At 40.9% G+C, this 26,483-nt stretch overlaps 1 protein-coding gene across 7 annotated transcripts in view; it reads right to left on the reverse strand.

The window, feature by feature from the left end:
• The window catches only part of LOC121168128 (oxysterol-binding protein-related protein 6), a 92,056-nt gene that overhangs the window by 59,219 nt on the left and 6,354 nt on the right, over nt 1-26,483 (reverse strand). For 6 of the 7 annotated variants that reach the window (XM_040997925.1, XM_040997926.1, XM_040997921.1 and 3 more), the window contains exons 2-4: nt 8,754-8,846; nt 2,589-2,711; nt 239-292 (exon numbers count right to left, since the gene is read on the reverse strand). In XM_040997925.1, the coding sequence (XP_040853859.1) occupies nt 239-292; nt 2,589-2,711; nt 8,754-8,846 (270 nt within the window). Of the gene's footprint in view, nt 1-238; nt 293-2,588; nt 2,712-8,753; nt 8,847-17,211; nt 17,251-26,483 lie in introns of those variants that run through there. The other variant, XM_040997922.1, reaches the window with a different exon arrangement.

Raw genomic sequence — 26,483 nt, forward strand, 5'->3', positions numbered from 1 at the left:
TTCAGTTTTGAATAACACGTGTCAAAATGAGGAAATGGAGTCTTCATGCATAAGCTTGTGAGTGTTAGCATAAAGCACATCTCTCCAGAACTTGGCGGGTGGGCGCTTGTTAAACATTACAGGCACAGACATGCACAGAGCTGGTAACTAGGGCACAAGGCTTGTCCATTGACAGTGTTTACTCACTTCAAGCAGAATGCTAAATCAATCTGTCAAACATGTCCTGGGAGCTACTTACATCCAGTGGTGCCTTTGAATACTTTAACATTCCATTATCCAGGACAAAAAACCGCTGCAAGAATCAAACATCCCTAGTTACTGTCTGCATTTGGAATTATGTAAAACACACACACGTGTAGGTCTAAAGCTTCTGGGCATTGAACAACTAAGTCTGACAATTTCGATGTATGGCTTTGGTACAACGAGGGGATCAGAGCTTTAGCTTCATGACTAATAACCTACCCAGTGTTTTGCTGCTTTTATTTGTACACACAATCCAAGGAGGATGGAGTCTTTTCACCATGGTTTTTCTGAGCAGGCAGGAAACCTCAGGGCCTGCAACCAAGACCTTTGGAACAAACCACGTTGGGATTGTTTTAAAGTGAAAAATGAGAAGAACCTAGATTCACAGTGATTGGGGATCTCTTCTTCACGATTCTACAGGAGATTTTTCTTTACACTGAAGTTAAATTTGTAAATTTCACCCAGATTTCATTCCAGAAAATGCTCATGTTCCTTAAGAAGCCAATGGTCTCTATCTGTAAGTAATGAATTATCTGGAAAGATTAGCAGCCTTAACATACATTTTCACTCTTCATTTAGCAAAAATGCTTTTCATTATTACACAAAATTATTAGCTATTTCTGATAGACATTATAGTGTGCTTTTTTGGGGGGAAGAGGCAGTTTTGGTACTTCCCAAGATGCTGCAGGTGAAGCCTGAATGGATGCAGACATTTGTGCCATGGAAGCAGAAACTCTTTGTTGTTCTCTTTCCATGGTGATTCGTAAGAGAACAGATAGGTCCCAGGAGCCAATCATACAATGGATCTACCACCCTGCTCTTGCTCTGCAGATCCAAGGAGCACTTCATGTTGCTGGAAAATTAACTCATCGGGAGGTTCTTATAAGGAATTCTTGGCTCTTGCACTGAACTCACAGAAGGCTCCTATAACCCCTTTGTTTTGGGTTTTGGGGGCATAAGAAGTAAAGTGCTAGAACAAATCTCTACAGTAGAAAAAAACATGTTCACTCAATTGCCTGTAACTTGGACAATCAAAAGGCCTGAATGACACTTGAAGAATGTCTTGAATGTCTACAGTTAGTGACTCATATAAAACTTTTTTGTTTAACCACTCTTTCCAATATTTCTACCTATCAAAGAATTTCAGCAAGAGAAACTTGTCAGATGTCAAAAGGAAAGACATTAGCAAATGCACTGATTTAAAGTGGTAAGATCCAAAATCAAGGGCAATCCTAGGAAGCACATCAATTAGCCAAATTATCAGAAAGCACAATAGTGGTGACACGCCTTACAGAAGGATAACAGCGTGGGTCCGGTGGAGACAGCTTCAGACCAGAGAGATGTCACAATGGTCAGAAAACCCTTTACCCTGTTTTTACTCCACCATTAGAGACAGGGGATTGGCACACTTGCTGTCTGCTTATTTTTATGTCTTACCTTTGAGTACATCCAATGCTTCCTCATGGAAGTTATTATACATAGTTTTGCTGCACTAAGTCAATAGGAAGCCACCCTGCCCTCAAGACAACAAATCCACCTGCTCTGAGATGAAATCCTTCAGCAAAGGGGATGAGTGGGCAAACTTTCTCTTCCAGAGAAGATATTCAAAAGTCTAACACCAAGTGTCTGCCATTGGGTTGTGTACCCAAGGTTTGCACTGAAAATGGAATACAATCTTCTTCTTAGCACTCAAAATTCCTGCTACTCAAGTCATTTTAATAATGTCATTACATTGTTTTCTCCATAATTAAAATTAGGAGATGAAAAAGGATGTTAGTTGAAAAGAAATGAATAAATTATAAACTTTAAATGGCAGCAGATAAACTTCTAGAATTAGCAGTTTTTCAAATTTACTTTGGTAGCAAGAATTTTAAGAATTTATTCTAAGGAACTAAATGGAAACAAATGTAGTAGGATGTTCATAACAATATCAAGACAGTAAAGAACTGGACAAGTCCTATATAACACATCCAGCAGTAGGAAATTCATTCAGTAATGGCGGAATATATAATATAAACCTACCAAATAAAACATATGCACATAATTAAATATTAGAATATTTAATGAGAACACATTCACATTCATTTAAGTGGAAAAAGCAGATTATAAAATTAGTTTAAAAAATCACACATTAAATATGTAAAATGATTTTCCTTGCAGTGCATACATGTATACACGTATTGATCTTGGACTCAAGTTGGCATAATAGATTACAACCCATATGGTTAAAATAAAAACTTGAAATTCATTTTTTCACATATGGCCATCTTCTTAATGTCTCTCCAAATGACAACATATATAATAATATGAAGACAATTTGAACCTCAGTCTCATGAAACTGTTACCTTGTGCCAGCCTTTTAAAGGCCATTTTCTTTTCTTCAGCATAAAGCCTTCATGTTTGTCTGGTTTCTGGACATTGGTTTGGCCTATTTTCAGCCCTTCTATAATTTCCCAGCTGTCAGCTTCCTGAAAGAGAAGAAAAACAAATCACATATTTTTTTTGTGCTTGATGATACACTTAAAGGGGATTCTTCAGTAGCAGTTGTTTTTTGAAGCAACACTCAACCTGCCAGAAGTATGAACAACATTCTGGAGAGGATTCTAGCATCAAGCACAGCCACACACTGCCATGACATGAGTCTCCTAGGTAGGCAGTGAGGTGTACGGACCCTCCCAGAGACTCCTTGGAGCCGCCCTGGCTATCTGCAGTGGAATGGAATTTTGATTTGAATGCCTGTACTCAGAATGTTTAAGATGTTTATTTCCAGACAGGTAACCTCTGGGCACAGAAGCACTTTAAAGTTTCCAAACAGTATTGTTTTGATGACAAATGTTCACTCAGTGTGCGGACTGGGCTTTCTGTGTAGAAATGGAATGGCTGCAGTTGGCTAAAATGGATTGTATCCTACTCTCAACAATGAAGAACAGTGCTGTGGTCACGTTTCCTCTTGGGCAGGCTGTGTGCCTCTCAAAGCGTGCATAAAATACCTCATTCATCAAATGCACACACCCATGCTCTCAAAGATGCACAAAGCCTTGGGAGCCTGTGGAAACTGCAGCAGGCTACAAAGTCAAACTTCTGGGCATTAGATTCTGCTTCAAGACTCCTTTATGGTAAAGACTCACCATGTCATGATATCCTGCTTTATCAGGCATGTTGTATTCATCTACAGGATTTACATTTTTTAAAGTGAGTTGTCATTGACTTTTAAAAATGTAAACCCTTGCTGGTCTAGAATGACATACCCAGCAAAGCTTTCCTTTGTCTTTCCTTATTTCCTAATAAGAATTTTTCCAGGAGTTAAACAGTAAAGTTAAAAGAATATGCCTCTTCCAAAAATGTCCTACAAATGATAGAACATCCCAGTAAAATAACAGAAGACTAAATCAATGAACAACCCATTGCTAAAATGACAAACCAAATTACCACCCATTCATATTAACCCTGAATATAAATGGCTTAAACTCATCAATCAAATGTCATAGATTAGTAGACTGGATTTAAAAACAAAGCCTATCTATTTGTTGCCTACAGGAGATGTGTCACACCAACAAAGATTAGCGGAAACTATATCTCATAGATTTTGGTCTGGAAGTAGAGATGCATATTGCATTGTATCCTCATATCTGAATCTGATATTATAGTTACTTTACATCCCTTTAAATGAAAAAACACAAAACAAAATCAACAACAGGAAGAAAAAAACATATAAAAAACTCCAAGGTGTTATAAATTTCTATTTTATAATTGCTATTTTACAACTATTTTATATTCTATTTTATAACTGCTAACTATATTTTGACAATAGGATGCTGGACTCTGCGCTATTGTCCATGATCACAAGGATGGACATATGACTATTTATGAAGAACTGTATTATAGTAATAATTAAGGGAACTTAGTGGCGAGAGGGAGAGGGGACTTTGGGAAGGGGTAAGATTCCCAGGACATATGGAACTGTATCATAAAATGATAATAATAAAAAAGAATACAAGAATGTTTCAAAATTTAAAAATTAGAAAAATAAGTTGTCAACATGTATTAACCAGAGGATTTCAACTAAGAAAATACCTAAGATCTGGTGGTATCTGGCCTCTTAGCCAGATGTTGGTTGCCCTGACATGGCTCAGAGGAAGAGGTGCCATAATCAGCTACAGGAAAGGAGCAGGTGGAGTATTTGCTATCCACTGTCTTTTCCATTCTCTTCTCCAGTCACCTCAGAAGCTGCTTATCCTACGGCCTACCCAAATTGATCTTAAGTCCAAGTATACATACATGGGGTGGAATTTTCACACTGAGTTGTGTTTCCAGGAGATGTGCCTAAATCTGGCTTTACTCTAATATTTCTAAGACTTGTGGGTGCTCCTCAAGTTCTGAAAAGTCTTCTACACCTGACAAGGTTTCTTCTCCCTAAGATCAACCTCATGATGCCACCCAGACCTAGAAAAAGCAATTCTACAACATGGATGATGGATTTTATGAAACACACCAACTGGTGATTCATTTGGCAATGTTGAGAATGCTTTAGGGCCTGATGTGATAGTCTAGAGGCTAAATACTCACCTTGCATGTGTCAGGATCCTTTATGGGTACTAGTTCGTATTCTGGCTGCCCCACTCCCACCCAGCTCCATGACTGTAGCCTGAGAAAGCAAGTAGGGGATGGCCCAAAGCCTTGGGACCTTGCATCCATGTGGGAGGCCTGCAAGAAACTCCTGGCTCCTGGCTTTGGATCAGTTTAGCTCTGGCTGTTGCGGTCACCTGGGGAGTGAACCAGCAGAAAGAATATCTTTCTCTGTATCTCCTTCTCTTTACATATCTGCCTTTCCAATAAAATTTCTTAGTTAATCAATTTTAAAAATGCTTTAAAGAATCTGTAACTACACAAGAAGAGCTTTGCTACTTGAAGACGATCCTATCAGAAACAGTGATTGACCTGGTCAAAACTGCTAAACAGAGTGATTTTTAAAAACTGTTTCCAGTGAAACATTCACAAGCTGTATACCACAGCATGTTCTTTTGGGGGCGTCATCATCTACAAGGTAGTGGCTCCCCAATTTCTTAACATCAAATTGCAACTGAATAAGTGAGCACTGCTTATAATAATGATAATAACAGGAGAAAACAGTAGATTCATAAAAAGTCTAGTATCTTTGCCTTTTTACTTTTACCAGAAAAGTAGAGGATCATTCTGTTCCATAAAAGTGGTAGAATTACAGAGTGAACCAGTACATGGGCTCTCTATCCCTTTCCCTTTCCAACGACATACACAATTTTAAAAAAGCTATATTTTACTTATTTTTTTAGAAAGTTCATCATGTTCAAGAACTTAAAAGAATAGTTCTCTCTCTATATATGAGAATAGCTCTCAGATATATTCTCTAGAACTCTCTTAGAGGGATGCCAGCTGTATTTATGATATTTCTATTTTGAGGATACCCATCCATGGATAGTAACCATGAAAAAAAAAGCCATCCTTATTTCTGGGATGATCTTCTTCAAAGGTTAGGGCCGAACTCGGGTTTATATTCTCTCTTTCTCTCTTCTGTGTGTGTGATGAATACCCTCTCTAACTTGTGAACATGTAAACACGGAATCATCAAGTACAAATGCTTTTCAAATAGACTTTTAAGTGAGCTCTGATAACTGCTTGTCCCTGTGGGACTAGGACTACCGATTTCTATTTCAGTGGCTTCTTTCTTCTTTAGAGTTTTAACTGTACCAGGGAAAAGGAAAGATGAAGTACAGAAAAGTAAAAAACTTAAAATACACTTCTCTGTTAAAATTTGGAATTCATAGTATTTCTTTCCTTCCTTACCCATTGGAAAGGCAGAAAGAGAGAGACACACACCAAGAGACAGAGAGCTTCCATCGACTGGATCACTGCCAGGATGCCTGCATTGGTTCAGATCAAGCTGAAGCCAAAGTCAGGAGTCAAAGAACTATGTCTAGGATCCTACATGGATGGCAGGAACCCAATCATTTGAGCCATCACCACTGTCTTCTAGGAAGCTGGAGTCAGGAAGGCAGAGTAGAGAGAGTACCCAGGTGCAGTAAGAACATGTGGACTTTAACTGGCATCTTAACTGGCAGATCCAACATATACTTATAACGCCTGTTGCTTAAACATAAATATAGCAGAACCAAGCATAATTCCCTTTGGTCTGATACAATGTGGTAATGTCTAGCACAAGAATGGAAAATTCTAATAAAATTCTCACAATTAAATAAGCTGTCAAACTGGTAAAGCAAACAATGTTCTCCCTATTTCAATTTCAACACTGATGATAATGTTACCAAAAGGTATAAAGTGACCCAGCTAGTACAAGACAAAATCTTCCAAGTATGATTTTCTATTGTTGAAATACTTGCTTCCATTCCTAGTAGGTGTATCAGAAGAAAATTAAGTTAACTTTTTGGAAGACAAGCTTTATTTTTGAAGTTTCAATTGATATTTATTTTCTGCTTAACAATATACACTTTTTGTAGACTTACATATAACAGAAACAGAGTCCAAGTCCTAATGAGATTATGTCGCTGCATGATTGAAGTCAGATACACACACATGTTTGGTGTTGCACAATTTTAAAAATACTTTTAACTTGATCACAGAAAATAAAAATGGAACATAATATAATAGTCCCAGTCTTTTCACTTGGAAAAAAAAACAGACATTTCCTTTCTTCAGGATATACTGTATGTTTTTGCATGTTTGTGTGTGTAGTGGCGATGAGGGTGTATGTAAAATGCTTTAATAGGTAAAAGCACAGAACAAAGCATTTTAAGAAATCAGGGCAAGCACAATATGTATTTCAAAGAAAGTTCTTTCACTATCAGGAAATTCATTTTTCCTTAGAATCATAGAGTTAGTGGGATGCTATAGTATCTGGAATCTGTACTAGCATTAAAAAAAAAAAAGGATCTGTTAATTTTATAGCAAGATCCAAACAAGCAACAATGTAGAGAGGATGGATTTTGTTGGTGTCCCAAGTATATCTCTTTATCAAGCCAGTGGACCCAGTCCCAGTTACTATGAGCTTACTTCTTTCCATGGGGAAATGGTTCTTGACCAAACTTGGGCCTTTGTATCTGGGAAATCATACTGTGGTTATTACTAAAATGAGAATAATGTAATAACCCAATTCAATGAGCTAAAGGCTTTGGGAGGGAATGTGTGTTCTAATCATGTGCCCAGCAGGAGACAGAAGCAGGTGCTCAGCACGTGCTGGCTGCCTTTTCCATGGCCTACATTGATTTATTCTTTCTTTTGGCTAAAGCATAGGAGAGAAGTGATGTCTCAAAGCAATTGCCACTTACGTTTACCAAGCATACATTCTCTATTTGCTATTTACATGGAAATCAAACCACTTTTTACCTAACTCTGAATTATTTTTATAGTTTAACACTCCCATTTTTCTTTCAGATTCTTAGTCTATTTCTGTCTGCTAGGATACATTTGCATAATTTGTAATACTTTCAGACCATTCTATGTAAAAGTATCTATATTTTACAACAATAGGGTAGAAAAGTGTCCTTCTCTTGAAGAATTATGTTTAATATAAGAAAATTGAAATGGAAGGATTCATTATACACATTTAGAATTAACCATCATTGGAAGTAATCTGCTATTTTTATATCTGAATTCAAAATCTGCATGCATTCTACTTTCAGAGTTTTTTTTTTTTTTTAAGGGACACAGCCCAATGAAAATCCCAGGGGGAATAGGATGGCAGCTTCTCAACTCTTCTTTGCAATTTTTGCCTGTGAGGCATAAATGAACTTAGATAGTTTCCTTATCTGAGGAAGGGCAGGGCTCCCATGGAACAGAAAAGATATTAGTAATGAACGTGTGCCTGAGAAGGACTAGAATCTGGACTGTGGAATAGTCGTCTGTGTGAGCACTGTTTTATCTTAGAGATTGTGTAGAACTGAAAAACACTAGCTGGAAGGTTGGACACGTCTAAGTTTGAATATCTGTTCTGCTTTTACAAACTTTGGGAAAGTTACCAACTCTCAGTTTCTGCATTTTTAAAATGTAACAAATACCTTTCATGCATGGAACTTTTTGTAATCATATTAAATTGGGTAATGTTTTCCAGCACTTATCATAGCACCTGGCATCCAGTACGTGGGCAATAACGGTAGCTATTATTATTAATTGTTATTACCAGATATAGTGACTTTCCATTGGCATGACACTGAGATACTTGCTTATCTCTCCAAATGGGAATGACCACAGCTTTTCCTTCCTTCATCCTTTAAAATAAAGAGAGTTTGGGACCTTTGCATGGAACCCTGCAAATCTCAGAAACACATAATTTCATCTATTATCTCCTAACACAGGGCACAGAACTTCTTCGTACTCAAGGCAGAAAAAAAGTGGAAGAAACACCATACACCTGAAGTTACAGTTGCCTTAGTGCAGTCTAACATAAAAGGTTGGGACAGCTGACTGGTCCACAGAAGGCATGAGCATACTAGCAAAAGCAACCACACAGCATCACTGACCTTGGACAGGGGGACTGGTTCTGGTTCTAGCAGCTGCCGGCTTGCCGAAGGCTCAGTACCAGTGGAAGCAGTTCTTTCCAATATGTGGATGCTCTGAAAAGAAAAGGAAACACAGTCCAACGTATGATAGCCCGTTCCTCACATAGAAGGCCACAGAGATTAGAGTGCACAGCTCACGGCACAAACAGCAAGCTGTGTTCCAAGTGACAAGTTTCTCAGCAGCCATGTCAGTGCAGGGCTCTGTTCTCCCCCTGTTCTGGTTCTGCTGTTGAACTGCTGCAATGCGGGCTTCAAGTCTGACAGCACAGCACATCCTGAGAAATCTCATGATACACAAAAACCAGACAGGGTATGCCTGAAATTCTTACGTCATGAGAATGATGTATCTACTTCAGCCTTGCAAAGCAACATTCTCTCACCTGTCCAACAGAGAATGGCCAATATATAGAACGTTACGTCAGAAAGTCCACAGCTGTAATATCCATGAGTCTTTAAAGTTTTGCATTAAAACATGCCAAGAACTAATCAAACATAATTGATAGGTATCCTTTACAAAGTTCCTAAAGAGTGTAAGGATAAAATATTCCTATGTTTCACCAGGAAAAGTACATGAACATGCAAGTCACGTGGAACACCTGCAAACATTTCCACCCTCTATTGTACTCAAAGAAAAAAAAAACAAAAAAAATTTTCTGTCAGACTAAAAACAAGATGAAAGTCGAGAGAGAAAATAGTATAAACTGGCTATGATCTTTTTAAGGAGAAATTCTACAATTATATAAAAAGTCCTCCGAAAAAGAAGAGCATGCCCCATTGATCAAGTAATACCATAGCTAAATGTCCAAGGAAAGAATTGGGTAAGTGGGTATGCAAAGATACTGGAACACAGACGCTTACTGAAGCATTATTTGAATTAAATATATCTGACACCTATAAAAATATTACATACTACTAAGGAAATGTCAAAACGACAAGTATGATGATGTTATACACATACACAATTAAGACTTACTCCAGAATATTAACGGCACAAAACAAAGGTGACAGAAAATTTAGAAACTTTCTTCTTAACAGTTTTCTGACAAAAATTTCTTTGTTTGCTTGTTTATTTTTTCTACTTACTTTGGGGGGCTCACACTGTAGCCCAGGTAAGCTGCTGCCTGTAGATCCTGGCATCCCATACTGTATCCCCAGTTTGAGTCTCAGATGCTTCCCTTCCTTTTTCAGATCCTTGCTAATGTGTCTGGGAAAGCAGTAAAAGAATCAAAATTTTTGAATGCCTGCCACTCATGTGGGAGAGGAGACCCAGATGTAGTTGCAGGCCCCTAACCTCTGCCTGGCCCGGCCATGGACATCGCAGTCTTCTGGGAAGTGAACCAGTAGATGGAAAATCTCTCTGTGACTCTCCCTTTCTCCCTCTCCCTCTATAACTCAACATTTCAAATCAATTGATCTTTTAAAAAGATTTTTTTTTGCAGCAAATAAGTACTATTTGTGTCTTTGGAAAAATTAAAAAAAAAAACACTTTATTTGAGAATTGTAAATCTAAAAGACATGTGAAAAATAACTCCATGCAATTAATTTTCAAATACAGACTGAAAATGAAATGAGATATTGTACTGTGGGAATTAAAGTTTCACTGTTTGAACAGATAGGATTGGTATTTATTTATGGAGGTCTCTATTTTTGGTATCCCACTGGAAAAACATTAGATATTAATATTTGCGGTTTTTTCATGAAGAAAATTACATTTTTACATGAGCCAATTTTTTTTAAATCCTTTGTAGATTTTAAAACTTTTTTTTATTTATACTACTTTTAAAAACAAAAGAAGATATGATGCTAGATTAAAAAATCTTACCTGAATGCATTTTTAAAAGATTTATTTGTTTTATTTGAAAGTCAGAGTTACACAGAGAGGGGATTCTATCTGCTCCCGAAATGGCTGCTACGGCCCAAACTGGGCTCATCCAAAGCTGGGAGCTAACAGCTTCTTCCAGGTCTCCCCCATGGGTGCAGGGGCTAAAGGACTAGAGTCATCTTTTGTTGGTTTCCCAGGCCAATAGCAGGGAAACGGATCAGAAGTGTAGCAGCTGGGACGTGAACCGGTGAGATGAGATGAAAAGTGGCATAAGAACACCATAGAAGATGAACCTGATATGCCACTGCACCAGCCAGCCCCCTCCCTGGATGCACTGTTGTTTTTTTTTAAATGTGTGTATTCATGTATTTATTTGAAAAGCAGAGTAAAAAGTAGGGAGAGGAGGAAAAGAAGAAAAAGAGGAGGGAGAGAGAGAAAGGAGGCGAGGAGATATTTTCCTTTCATTGGTTCTCTTCTCAAATGGTTACAACAAGCCAGGCTGAGCCAGCCAGCTACAGAGCTACATATGGGTCTCCCATATGTGAGCAGTAGGGGCCAAAGCACTTAGGCCATTGTCTGTTGCTTTCCCTGGCACATTAGAAGGAAAATTGGATTTAAAGCCGTGCAGATGGGACTGGAACAGTCCTAAATGATATGCCAGTGTTGCAGGTGGGTATTTAACCTTCCACACCACAACACTAGCCCCTCAGTAGACTTTTCCAATCATATAAAGCCATAAGAAGAAAATAATCAACATGAGAGATTGGAGAATTATTCAAGAAGGAAAAACAAAAACAGGTATTTTGGGGGCCAAGTATAAAGTTGGGAAGGGATCAACCAGATAGTTACAGTGTCCAAGGACAGTTTAAAGCAGTAACTAGGACTGTTCTTCCCATTCCCAGATTTATGTGTCTTAGTACTATTTGTGTGGTGCTTTTCACGGGACAAGCAAAGGTCTGTGATGAGTGATGCCCCACGGGCATGTTCAGATTCGTGATAGATAGCACACAGCAACAGCCTGGGGCTTGCATGATTAGTTGGTGCATGTTGATCCAGTAGATAGGACTCTACATAAAACACATCAGATGAAAAAGAAATTTAAATTTACTGTAAGACCATCTGAAACCATCTGAAATCACTATAACATTTTCTGCTGTTAAAACAAATTGTACTACTTTTCTTTTCCCCCTGTATCTTTCCATGTTCTCTTGGATATTTCGGAATGACAAAAGTCTCTAGTGGATTTAGAAACCCAAAGTCAAACAGAAACATTAAAAAGTAAAAGCCCAGGCTGCTCCCTCTCCCCTGCTCTCCCTCCTCCTCTGTTACTGCTGCAGCAGTGGCTCTCACAGGCGAGCCTAGTAAGCCTGGAAAACCCCAGGTCTTTCCAATTTGGGGGGAAGAAGAGGTGAAATGAAAACTATTTTCAAAATAATATCAAAATGTTATTTGCTTTTTTTAATGTCATTTTCTTTGGAGTTTTCCAGAAGCCACACCACATGTGATATGCTATATTAAACCTAGAAGCAGATGTGACAATCTAGCTGTCTTATAAGAGGCAGGGCATCACAGAAACTTACAAAAATGTAAAATGATACCATTAAACTCGCTTGAAGTATTTTTTTGTAAATACAGGATTTTAAAAAATATTAAAATACAATTTAGGTTAACATGTTATGGGTCTATTATTAATTTTTTAAAATAAACTTTGAAATATTAATCATATAGCTAAGTACTGTATATTTAAATATCTAAACTAGTCATGATTGATAAACATATACCACACAATCAAAACCTCTTAAAATATTTCAGTAATTTTTAAAACTTGAAACGGTATGATTTCTGAACATTTATTTTCATTTTATTTGAAGGATACAGAGAGAGACAGAGAAAAAGACAGAGATCTTGCAGTTACTGTTTCCTTCTCCAAATACCCATGACAGCCATTCTGGGACAAGCCAAAGTCAGGAGCCTGGAACTCACCATGGTCTCCCACTTGTGTAGCAGGGACCCAAGTAGCCGGGCCTCCACCTGCTAACTCCCAAGGTGAGTCCCAGCAGGAAGCTAGAATTGTAAGTGAATCCAGAACTCAAACCAGGCACTCAGAAATGGGACACAGACATCCCAAGGCACATCTTAGCTGCCGTGCCAGACACCTGCTCCAGAGCAGGAGGTTCGACAAACGCTGTCCTAAAAGAATGGCTGTTGAAGCTTGGTGTTGACTATCACAATGGAGAATTCTTACATGTGTATACTATTCTTATCATAGTGTTTCTTTTAAGAAAATTGAAAAGCATTTCTTAAAAGGAAACCCATTTCAAAATTTTATTTAATACTAGTTCATCTAAATTACATAAACCTCCCATTGATAATAACTCCAAATCATCCTGACACAGTGTACAAGCCACTAAAAGGGAAGAAATAAATCCTTGTTTTATGTATTCCCCAGATAAATCTAAGCAAAATTTCCCTAACAACAATTCTATGAAGAGTAAACAATTGTAAAAATATTCTTTTAGATACACAAGGTGTTTTTCCTGAAAAAGAGAGAGAGAGAGAGAGAGAACCAAGGGCTATATAGTTGTCACTATCTTTCAGAGATTAGAGATATAAAATGGCTCCCCCACTTACAAATGAATTGCTGCATAATTTAAGGTACTGCTGTGGGAAAGAAAGGTCTTAAGATACAAACTTTTTGAAAAACAAGAATTAATACCATAGGCTGGAAAGCAGGGAGAGAGAAGGACAGGTTGAGATTGATTAATGGGAACTAAGTTATAGTTAGATCTCAACAGAAGTTCTGGTGGTAGAGTGTTGCACAGTAGGTTGACAACAGTAGTGTTAATTTACTGTCCTTTCTTATAAAAGGATAATGGATTTTGAATGTATTTATCATAAAGAAATGATCAATGCCCAAAGGCACAAATAATTTACCTGAACATTAAATAAAATGTCACATGTTATCCCATAAATACGAAGGTACTTCAAAAAGTTCATGAAAAAATAGAATAAAAAAAAAGTTAATCTCCTGCTATAGGCAACTGCTTAGGTTGCTTTGTACCTAGGCAAGTGTTACACTGCTGGGAGAAAAGCAGCCAATAGCTGGTGGGCATTCTGGGTCTGTTTAATGCCAAATCTGTGTTAACTATACCAGTGAGCACAGGTGTCAATTTTATTCTGTTTTGCTTGAGGATATGTGGGACTCACAGGGTAGTTTAGAAGTGGGAAACAGAGGGCATGTCTAGGTCAGGCCAAGGCATCCATCCTCATGAGAGACCTGGGCTGGGCTAAGTAGTATTGCCTGTGGCACACATGAAAGCTGGGACTGAAGGGCATGCCTGGCTGGCCTAGGTTGCAGTATCCACTTGCAAGTGTTAGGGTAGGGGGGCTGGCCATGACAGGCTGGGCTGTCACTGGAATGTGAGAGAACTGATTCTGGGGGCAGATGCTGTAGGGAACTGGTGGCTCATTTCTCTAGGACTGTAGCACCTGCCAGTTTGCAGGAGAGCTGGAGGTGGTGAGAGGATGAGCCAGGCAGGACAGTGGAACCCACCAATACTTGTGGGAGCCTGAAGCTGGGAGGGGGCTGGACTGGGACAGGCTGTAGCACCATCCAGCAAATACAAAGGCCAGGACTGAGGTCAAACCATGCCAAACAGAGCTATTGCACTTGCTGCCATAGTGAGAGCTGGGGCTGGAAGAAGACCTACAAGAGGAATTTGGGGAACTCCCCTGCTAAGCCACAGCTCACACTAGAAAGCATGAGAGCCAACTGTAAAGGCAGGCCGGTTTGGGCCAGGCCATAGCACCCACTGGCATGCTTAAAAGCCAGGAAGAGGTGTGGGCTGCACCTAGAATTGGCTAGGTTTTAATGTCAGCTGGCAAGAACTGAGACTGGGGTGGCCATACCAGACTGGGTTGGAACACCTACTGGCACACGTAAGATCCACAGCTGGGTCTGGTAGCAGGATTTTAGGGACTCCTCTGCTAGGCTGCAGCTCCCATTGGTGAGCATGACGTTTGGGGCTGAGGCTGAATTGAGCTGGGCAAGACTGTAGCACCTGTAGGCATGTGTGTGGGCTGCATCTGGAGATGGGTTAGATCTGGGTGTGAAATGGGTTGGGCTAGGCTACAGTACCTGTCAGTTCACAAGAGAACTGGATCTGGGGGTGGTCCAGGCTGGGCTAACCTGTAGTACCCACTGGTAACAGCTGGAATGGGTGTGGGTCAGTCAGGCTAGATCAGTCCCTGCTGGTGAGTACAAGGACTGGAGACAGGCCATGTCGGGGTGGGCCAGAGCACCTGCTGACGTACATGAGATGTGAAGCTGGGAGTAGGCCTGGTAAGGGAACTTTAGGAACTTCCCCTCTAGGCCACAGTTTTCCTTAGTGAGCATGTGGGCAGGGGCTGGGCACTGGCTAGGCCTGGCCAGGCTGTACTGCAGTACCTGTTGGCATACATGTGAGTGGATCTAGAGGCAGGCCAGGCTCAGCCAATTTGCAGCACATGCTGGCACAAGCTAGAGATAGGACAGAGTGCAGGATAGGGCAGGTTCACATGAAGGCCAGGGCTGGATGTGGGCTGAGCTGGGCTGGGATAGGTTAATGCACATGCTAGCAAGAGCTGGGACTAAGGGCAGGCCAGGTTGAGGTGGGCTCTAGCAGCTGCTGGCAAAAGCCAAGACTAGGGGTGGGCCAAGCCAGACTGGCCAGAGCTGAGCTGAGCTGAAGCCAGGAGTAAGGAGTCTCTTCCGGGTCTCCCATGTGGGTTTATTGGGTCCCAAGTGTTCATTTGGGCCATGCTCTACTGCTTTTTCAGGCCATACACAGGGAGATGGATGGAGAGTGGAACAGCTGGGATATGAACTGGCATCCACACGGGATCCTGACATGTGCAAGGTGAGGATTTAATCATTGAGCCACTGTCCTAGGCCTACTCCTTTTTAAAACAACTTTATAAAGAAAGATTTTTAAAAATCTGCTTTAATGCGTGAGAGTTACAGGGAGAAAGGAACAAAGAGAGACCTATTTGCTGATTCAGTCCTGAAATGTCTGCAACAGCCAGAGCTGAGCCAGGAGCTACCTCCCGATTTCACACGTGAGTGCAGGGGCCCAAGGACTTGAGCCATCCTGTATTGATTCCCCAGGCCGTCAGCAAGGAGGTGGACTAGAAGTGGAGCAGCTGGAATGAGACAGAAATGGGATGCCAGCACTGCAGCAGAGGATTAGCAGGCATCTCACCCATCCCTAATACTTAATATTATAATTGCAACTAGCTTCAAAAAACAAGCAATTTCATTTAACCTCCAGTATGATCACAAAGGAGCCACTCTTATATAAACTTGTCAGTTTTCTGTTTTCATATTATTAGAACCTATTATTTTTAATCTAATAATAAAAAAAATTAACTCACTACTCATTATCCTCGGATTCATACTTTTAAAAAGTGTATCTCTGAAGTCAGATAATAACACACTCATCTGCTCATTACTTTAAGTGAAATATCTAAGTAGTTAAATGTTATATTTTTAATATCAGCTGGTATAAGGATGACAATTTAAACTTATCACACCCACTTGTGGAGTCTACCTAGCCTGGGGGATCTTTAAACCAGGAACCAGTTCAAGTTCACCTTGGTATCCCATCTCCTACCCCCAACACACCGTATCTAGCATAACACCTGCATATTGCTGCTAATCAAAAATCTCTGGAACTTCTCGCTGCTTTCTGATTAATTAATACGGAGTCATGCAAGTGATTAATTCATTGTAAGGTATGCAAGAATCATCTAGCTTTCATTTGGAATTCTAAAAATCCCAGCTCCAAGAGGATAAAACTCTGGAAACTTAAAATAATTTAACATCTAAAACAACAGCAGGGCCCAGCGCGGTGGCACAGTGGTTAAGGTCCTCGCCTTGAACATCCGGGATCCCATATGGGCGCCGGTTCTATCCCGGCAGCCCTGCTTCCCTTCCAGCTCCCTATTTGTGGCCCGGGAAAGCAGTCAAGGACGGCCCAAAGCTTTGGGACCCTGCACCCGTGCGGGAGACCCAGAAGAGGCTCCTGGCTTCGGATCGGCATAGCATCGGCCATTGCGCTCACTTGGGGAGTGAATCATCGGACGGAAGATCTTCCTCTCTGTCTCTCCTCTCTGTATATCCGCCTTTCCAATAAAAATAAAATAAATCTTAAAAAAAAAAGCAACAAAAAAAAGTTAGTCTCATACTCACAGAATTATCACACAGCAGGCTTAAAGCTATGATTGGTCAAGGGAAGTACATCCAATTTAATTTCAGTGCATTCTCCGTTATAAAAACTAGTTCTCAAAAAGTTCTTGAGGACCATAGTTTGTGCCATAATTTTTTGCAGTTCCTTCACAGGGTAGCTATTATCATATTCTTTCACAGTGATGAGGAAGCATGCCACTATTTTCAAGGCGTAACACACTTTACATAAGCAAATTACATAAACAGTTACACAAGCCCATTAATTATTCTTTTAAAGTCAAAATTTTCCTTCAATCCTTAGTTCTCAACTTAATTACCAGGTCCAGTTTTTGAAGAAACTTGGAGCACGCAGAGAAGACAAAAGAGGAAGCTCTTGCCTTCATCTCCCTGCTCAGAGTGAGCTGGTGCATATTTAGCTTAAAAACTGGAATCTAGAGCACTTATGCACTCCAGCTCCTTATTTTGGTAAAAATGTTTCTGAAGTCAGCAGCCACTGATTTTTATTTTAAGATTTATTCGTTTTTATTGGAAAGTCAGATACATAGAGAGGAAGATCCTCCATTCACTGGTTCACTTCCCAAGTGGCCACAATGGCTGGAGTCGTGGCAATCTGAAGCCAGGAGCCAGGAGCTTCTTCTGGGTCTTCCATGCAGGTGCAGGGTCCCAAGGCTTTTAGGCTGCCCTCAACTGTACTTTCTGGCCACAAGAGGGAGCTGGGAGGGAAGCGGGACCACTGGGATTAGATCCAGCACTCACACTGGATCCCAGCGCGGGCAAGGTGAGGACTCCAGCCACTAGGCTACAGCGCCAGTGCCAGCATCTACTGATCTTGATACCTCCTGGCCAGCAAGTGGAAATCTGCCAACATGACTAAAGCCTAGTGTACTGAGTATCAAAGAGGTGAGTAAACAGACAATGAGATCATGCACAACAGCCAGACAGCTCGGTCAAGAGGAACCTGATCCCAGGGGTCCAGAAGACCTGCTGCACACTCTTGTCACTGCCTCACATTAATTTAATTCCCAAGGTATAAAGGCATCACAGGAAATACCACAGCCTATGACAAATTTCTCCACAGGCTCACTTTTCATAAACCTTAAAGACAAAAATAAATTCAATCGGATTCTTGCTCCCTGAATGTGAATTCCACTGAAACTGTTCATCTGTCTTATGTAAATGATATTTATATTTAAAAATCATATAAAATATTTTTTAAGGAAAAATATTCAAAACAATGTAAAAACTTATCTTTCAGCTTCCAGCACTAGTCATATATCTTTTATAATCATAGCTACTCTTTTTTTTAAAAAAAAAAGATTTATTTATTTTTATTGGAAAGGCGGATATACAGAGAAGGAGGAGAGACAGAGAGGAAGATCTTCTGTCCAATGATTCACTCCCCAAGTGGCCACAACAGCTGGAGCTGAGCCAATCCGAAGCCAGGAGCCTCTTCAAGGGCTCCCATGTGGAAGCAGGATCCCAAAGTCTTGGGCCGTCCTTGACTGCCTTCCCAGGCTACAAGTAGGAAGCTGGATGGGAAGCGGAGTGGCTGGGACTAGAGCCAGTGCACACATGGGACCCCGGCACGTTCAAGGAGAGGACCTTAACCGCTACGCTACCACATTGGGCCCCTAATTATAGCTACTCTTAAAAGCAGCAACATAACTTTTAGTGATACTCATCAATACTGATGTGATGATGATGGTCATTGATATTTGATTCTTTTTGCTTCTCTACATTCTTTACATGGATTAATTTTTCCATCTTCTTAACAAGTGTTTGAGTAATGATTACTGAATCTTATTTTATAGCTGATTGGACAGACACAGAGAGGATGAGTGAGACAGAGTCAGTAAAAGTTGAAATTGAATTCATAATTCAATTTAAATATTCCCTACTACTGCAATCAAATATAATGCTAACATATGGGCCCGGCTCGATGGCACAGTGGTTAAGGTCCTCACCTTGCATGCCCAGGATCCCATATGGGCGCCGGTTCTAATCCCAGCAGCCCCACTTCCCATCCAGCTCCCTGCCTGTGGCCTGGGAAAGCAGTTGAGGATGGCCCAAAGCTTTGGGATCCTGCACCCGCGCGGGAGACCTGGAAGAGGCTCCTGGCTTCGGATCGGCATAGCATTGGCCGTTGCGCTCACTTAGGGAGTGAATCATCGGACGGAAGATCTTCCTCTCTGTCTCTCCTCTCTGTATATTCACCTTTCCAACAAAAATAATAAAAAAATAAATCTTTAAAATAGTGGTGGCTTAACCTATAAAAACAAAAACAAAAACAAAAACAAAAACAAAAAACAAATATAATGCTAACATCCGGACTGAATTTGAACTGTAGTACTGCAACAAGGTGGAGAAATCTGCCATGGGGGGAGAGTATGGGGAGGGGTTGGGTGAATAAAAAAAAAAAAAACATATATATATATATATAAAGCTAAAAGACAAAACCTACAGCAATATCAAATGCATATGCCCTCAACAGTGGTTGAACATCACAAGACATGTTCATCCACAATAGATAAAGATACAAAGGGGAGAGAGAGAGAAACAGAGAGAACTTGTGTGTCTGAGAGAGAGAAATCAACTATAGTGCTCTCAAATAAAGTACAGCCCCAAGACAGCATGTTCTCTATTTCTGAAGCAACCTCAGGGTTAATTTACAATCTCTGATTTACAAGAAGCAAAAAAGCAAGTGGGCTAACCTTTTACTTTTGGATTGCAGTGTATAACACAGTCAAAAGAAAGTAAGTTTTACAGGACAGAATAGTACACGGATGATCACTCTGTTTACCATGTGACTTAGGCATATCAGTCTCAGTGTTTTTTGAGATACCGTCTGTCACACACTTGGGAAGTGATAAATGCACAGGAATAAGCAAATAATTCTTAGGGTTACCTTTAACTGGAATTGGAAAAGGAATATGCTGGTGAGCTCCTTTTTCCGCACTATGAACACTCAGCAGTGTAGCAAAACCACTGGGAATTATAACAATTGATTTAAATACATGTACCGATCATGCTTCATTATAGCAACAATTAAAAAAAAGCCACATAAAATGGACAAATGGTGAACCATTTTGAGAGCAAAGGCTCTGCAACATGAGGTGAACTTAAGAGACCCAAAAAAAAAGTTTCCTGTGATTTGAAAGCAGACTCGAGTTAATCTGTAATTTTCAACAAGGTTTTCAAAAGTACCTAGAATGCACACAAGATTTCAGTAAACAATCATTCACTTGAAGTTGCTAACAACACAAGTTAGAAAAAACGACCCTCTTCTTACCTTTTAACAGGGAGGTATGAATCTTGTTGGTCAGACTTGTAAATTCAGAGCATATTTATCTATGATATGCCCATGTGTACTCATAAATAAAATTGCTGAATGCAAGAATGAATAAATATTTGCTATAATACTTAGCTACACAGTGCCCAAGTTCCTGCTCAGACATGCCTAAATTACCCAGAGATTAAGCCTGGACAGCAGAGAGCACAAACGTGGCCCAGTTCACAGCCTATCACCTCAAATATGGTTTTGCAAATTTATTCCAAGTTTCCTATGAAACTTCATATCCCTTGTATTTATTTGACTTCTCATCTTAAGTGTGTGGGGTAAGGAGTAACCATTACATTACTAAAATAGCAGATACCCTGAAGCTGTGGATCTGCTTCTTGATGAAAACAAATCCAGAGCTTCATCAGAAGTAGTTGTCATACTAAGAAATCTATTTGGAGAACAAAGGAGATTACAGGAATTCATTTCCAAGCTTACGGTTTCCCAAGCATTTCTTACTACAAATGAACACACAAGAGGGAAGGAACTCGTCATCACATGCAGGGGTGGGCACAGATGAACACAGGTGCTCTTTAGCAACATGCTCAGACATACATCTCATGTCACAGTAATGTGCTTTGAGCTTCTCCCACAGTGGAGTGTTCAGCATTAAAGCAGAGAAAGGTTTGTTCTCTTAGACATTTGCATACACTCACGTGTCCTGACTGTGGTCATGGCTGGTTCTAGCTAGAACCACACAGGTCAGTTCATATTATTTATTTCCTATTTCCTTTGTCTGAGCCAGAGGCACGATTTCTTATGACCTGCTTCTCTTTTGCTTAGTTGCCCAGACAGAGGGGATCTTCATACTTCTGTTACAAGGAACATACAAACACCGTTGGAAAGCTACACACATCACTCTGAAAAACCTGACCTTCAAAAACCACATATTCCTTGCTGAAACTCTGGGAAAAAAACTTCAGAAAAAAAAAATAGAACAAACCATTGCTCCAGCAATGATTTTTTAATGCACTGGCACAATTTATTTCAGTGTTTTAAAAATGCATTTACATACTCAATCATTTAAAACAAAATTAGAATTGTACTATTTTTCAAATCCTGTTTTTCAAAATTAGGGTTGCAAAATTTCTCCACAATATTAGTGTTCAAAATACTTTTCCTCATATTTCATTTTTATTGGAAAGGCAGAGAGAGAGAATGAATGAAAATCTCCTACCTCTGGGTCAAACATCCAGGGAGCAAGCCATGAGCTAAAGATCTCAATCTAGGTTACGTGGGAGGCAAAGACCAACTCCTCGGGCTATCTCCTGGTGCTTCCCATGATGTGCATTAGTAAGAAGTTGCAACTGGGAGCAGAGCCAGGACTCATTCCTAGACACTCGACATGGTCCATGATGTGTCCTAAATGACAGCTCATGGAAAGGGTGGGTTCCCTTGAATTCACACTAATGTCCACTCTGTAACTTTACAAAACCAGTTGTTACAATTTTTAGAAATTTAGCTCTTAGGACATGAGGTCAAGCAGTGTAGAGCCTTGCACAGATTACATAATAAGATATGTGCGTCTTTACCTTTGTGAGAGCATTTTGTTTTCATTCTGGGAAAGTCATTGTGCCTAGCACACAGAGGGAAATAGCATTTTTAAATTTAAAATCCAAGAAAGCAGTTTGGTAGACTTCTGATTCTTCAAGATAATGTCTTCACCATCCCAATGTAATACCCTTGAAACTGTGCCAGCAATGATTTCCACACCCGGATGAATGAAGTCTCCTGGGGATTGCCTCCTGAGTGAGACTAGCTGGGGCTTGGTAACTGCTTGGGCTGTGGCTCTCTCTGCTCGGTGTTATGCCCAAGAACCTAACAGGCAGTGCTAATTTTGGATGTGACCAGCAAAGTCACTGCTATAAAAATGTCACTGCAAGGTAACTAGGGGAGAACCTGAAACGAAACATGGGCAGGAGTCTGGCCTTAGAGCTCCAGCAGGCCGCAAGGAAAGCTGCGAACATTTGTAGGCAATGAGCCTCTGAGTGCCAGGGGCAAATTTCTTTCTTGTAGTTTAAATTTTAGCACATTTTCCACAGACTGAATGCATTCTGTCAACGCCAAGCAAGAGCGGCACAGATCTCTACACAGTTGAGATGGCATTCAAGATACAAGGACTCTCCAAGCTGGTTTTACTTTTGTAAGATTTATTTCTTTATTTGAAAGTGAGAATTAGATGAGAATTAAAGAGAGAGAGAGAGAGAGACAGAGAGAGAGAGAGACAGAGAGAGACAGAGAGAGATTCCATCCACTGGGTCACTCGCCTTTGCAACAGTCTTACGACTTCAGGAGCTATCAGTGCCCTTGACTTTTGATGAACACTGCAAGGAAGGTTTTGTTTAGCATTTCCCAAAGTTGACAGAATTCTCTGTTCGTACAGCATCTCCCGGGACAAGCATTCCTTGGTGCTGGCTTACGGGTAAGTCCTACAGTCTTATGGGTAAGGTCAATCAGTCTCTCTGTTCCTTCTTTGGAACTTTAATGGCACAGTATGAGTCAGCTGATACACACACATACGGCTATATATAGTTAGACACAAATGTGAACAAAACATAAATGAGATGACTGCTAAAGTCTTCCAGCTTACTACATATTAAGCGGAGACTTGCCCCCTTCATTGGTGAAAAAACTCTTAGTGAAATCACAAGGGCTTGGGGTCGCTCCGTCTCCAACTCCTCTCCTTCCGTCACCTGGTGTGCTACATACGCAACACAGTGACAGCAAGGACAGCCATTACTGTTAGCACAGCTGTTCTCTGCTTTACTAATCCATGACGAAGGGAGAAGAGAAAGGAGAAAGAGTAGAAATTGGTCATAAAAAAGAAAGACTAATATTGTCTCAAAATTTTACTTAAACTAATATATGTAAATGCGTTTATTTCTACCCTTTCCTGCGCGGTGCTGATCATATCAGAAAATTTATTGACCACTTATTTCTTGTTTCATTGTTTGGTAATAACTGAAGAAAAGGAAAATAGTTTGAGAAAGTAAACTTTTTCTTACACTACTTTACTTTTTTTTTTTTAAGATTTATTTATTTTTTATTGGAAAGTCAGATATACAGAGAGGAAGATCTTCCATCTGCTAATTCACTCTGCAAGTGGCTGCAATGGCTGGAGCTGAGCTGATCCAAAGCCAAGACAAGGAACTTCTTTCAGGTCCCTCACATGGGTGCTGGGTCCCAAGGCTTTTGGGGCATCCTCTACTACTTTCCCAGGACATAAACAGGGAGCTAGATGGGAAGCAGGGCTGCCCATAGAGGATTCTTGAGAATGCAAGGTGAGGATTTTAGCCACTAGGCTACTGCACTAGACCCTACTTTACTTATTTTTAAAGATTTTTTTTTTTTAATTGCAAAGTTAGATTTACAGAGAGAAGGAGATACAGAAAGATCTTCTATCCCCTGGTTCATTCCCCAAGTGGCTGGAATGGCCAGAGCTGAGCAGATCTGAAGCCGGGAGCCTGGAGCTTCCTCCAAGTCTCCCACTTGGGTGCAGGGTCCCAAGGCTTTGGTCCGTCCTCCACTGCTTTCCCAGGCCACAAGCAGGGAACTAGAAGGGATGTAGGGCCACTGGGACATGAACTGGTGCCCATACGGGATTGCAGCGCATGTAAGGCGAGGACTTTAGCTGCTAGGCTATCATGCCTAGCACGAACTAGCACCAACATGGGATCCTAGAGCATGCAAGTTGAGGATTTAGCCACTGAGCCATTGTGCCGAGCCCTTCTTGCCCTTTTTGAATAGCAGTGTGTCAATGCTTAGAATATACTATTGCATTCTTGCTACTCCATCTCCAAAGACTAGGAGATGTTCAGGGTATGCTTGTTCAGGAGTACATCAGCCGCCTGTTGAATGCTCAAGAAATGTGAAAGGTGGGCCCGGCACGGTGGCGCAAGTGGTTAAGGTCCTCGCCTTGCATGCCTGGGATCCCATATGGGCACCGGTTCTATCCTGGCAGCCCCACTTCCCTTCCAGCTCCCTGCCTGTGGCCCGGGAAAGCAGTCGAGGACGGCCCAAAGCTTTGGGACCCTGCACCCACGTGGGAGACCCGGAAGAGTCTCCTGGCTTCGGATCAGCATAGCATCGGCTGTTGCACTCACTTAGGGAATGAAATGTGAAAGGCTGCTGTTAAACACAGCCAATCTTAAACACTAAATTATATAAATGTACCAATAATTAATCATAATAAATTTGTCACAACTTTTCAAATCTCATCAATTCCTAATATGTTATTACTTTTGACTACTCTCTGTGCTTCTGAGTCCATTTAGTTCTACGATATTTGGCTTGTAGAAAAGCTATAATGGAGCCAGTGTTGTAGAGTGACGGCTTAAGCCACTCCTGAAATGCATTCACCTCTTACGGGCACCCCACTTCTGACTCAGCTTTCTATTAATGGCCTGAGAAAGTAGCAGAAGATGGCCCAAACACTTGCTACCCATTTGGGAGACCTGCCTGAAGCTCTTGACTCCTGGCTTCAACCTGATACAGTCCTGGCTATTCTGGCCATCTGAAGAGTGAACCAGCAAATGGGAGATTGCTCTGTCTCTCTGTCTCTTTCTTTCTCTAAGTAATTTTGACTTTCAAAATAAATATTTTATTTAAAAAAAAAGGCTACTGGGAAAACTACTGGGCATTGCTTTCCAAAGTTGTGGCAGGCATATTGGTGATTTCACATTGCCCATGATGGGTGGATTTATTTTCTTCAAGTCTTTAAAAATATCCTCCAGGATACATTAAAACATTTGCAGTAAAAATCTTGTCCTGAAGGAATTATAGAAGCTGGAATTGTAGTGTAGTGAGTTAAGCCACCGCCTGCAACTCAGGCATCCCATGGAAGTACTGGTTTGAATCCTAGCTGCTCCTTCCATTCGAACTCCCTGCTAATGCACTCAGGAAAACAACAAAGATGGCCCTAATGCTGCTCTCTGTATCCACGCTGGAGACTGGGTGAGGTTCCAGGCTCCTGACTTCAGCCAACCCCAGCTACAGCCCCAGCTGTTGCAGCAATTTGGGGAGTGAATTAGCTGATGGAAGATGTTAGATGTTTTTCGCCGACCCGTCTCTCTAACTCTGCCATTCAAATACATAAAATACATTGCTTTAAGAAATTCAAAGGAATTACATTACATAGTCATATTTAAAAGCATTCACAATACAGTTGAGATGAGCACATAAAAAGAGAAAGAATACAGAATATGAAATATTATCAGAAAGTTTTATGTAAAATTTCACAGAAGAGAGAAAAGTGAGCAGGTAATGTCAATTTGAGTGATTAATGAAAAGGCTGTTTAAAATGGAGGCACAAAGACAAGAAGAGGAGGATGGGAATTCCGTACAGAAAAAATAAATGCAGACATAGAGAGAGGGATGCTACAAGAACCATTTGCAGGCAAAACTGTATGTTTTGGATATGAGGTTAGACCTGCAGAACATGGTGGTCACTGGATATTAACTAAGGAAATCTGGCCTTAACTGTATATGGGAGGAGCCCTGGAGAAAGGTGGGGATTAACCCTGAGGCCCTGAGAGAACAGTTATCCTTGCAGCACTTAATGCACAATCTGACAGTGGAGCATCTAAGCAGAAATGCTCAATCAATCTGTTAGTGATTTGGGACTAGAAACTAGGAAGAAGCACAGACCAATAATGACCAGGAAGTTACTACCAGTGTACACTCAGCTACAGGCTAGGTCCTTTACCCATATCAGGTACCAGGAACCTTTTCCCTGCCAAGGGCCATTTGGGTATTTATAACATTATCCCATGGGCCTTCAGCAAAGCCTCATGCCTGGGTCGCACACGGCGGATGCCACACGCAAGGGGTGAGCTGCCACCCGGGTTGGCCAGACCCACATGGGCTGCCACGGAGCTCTGTGTAGCCGGCTTGGGCTGCCCTACTGCTCCTGTGGGAGCCTGACGGCCTAGCGATTGGAGCTGGGGGCGGGTCCAGGAGGGGGTGGGACCAGGACCAGGGAAAATGACCTCATGGCCACATGGCAGCTGTGAGCTCCCTGGGCCTTCAGCAAAGCCTCACGCCCGGATCGCACACGGTGGATGCCACACGCAAGGGGTGAGCTGCCACCCAGGCAGCCAGCGCGCCATTTGGCTCTAAGCTTCGCTTGCTGGCCGCGTGGCCAGGGAGCTCTGGGAATTCTGTACTTTGTTTGCTGCTTAGATAACTCCATTTTGAACCCTCAGTGCTTTGTGAATGTGAATCAATCCTAACGATTCCCAATGACAGTTAATCTTCCTCAGATGAACCTGTAATTAATACTGTCTCAAACCATGTGTTGTGAAAAAC

The sequence above is a fragment of the Ochotona curzoniae genome, unplaced genomic scaffold (genome assembly GCF_017591425.1).
Source record: "Ochotona curzoniae isolate NIBS_2020 unplaced genomic scaffold, NIBS_Ocur_1.0 patch60, whole genome shotgun sequence".
Lineage (NCBI taxonomy): Eukaryota > Metazoa > Chordata > Mammalia > Lagomorpha > Ochotonidae > Ochotona > Ochotona curzoniae.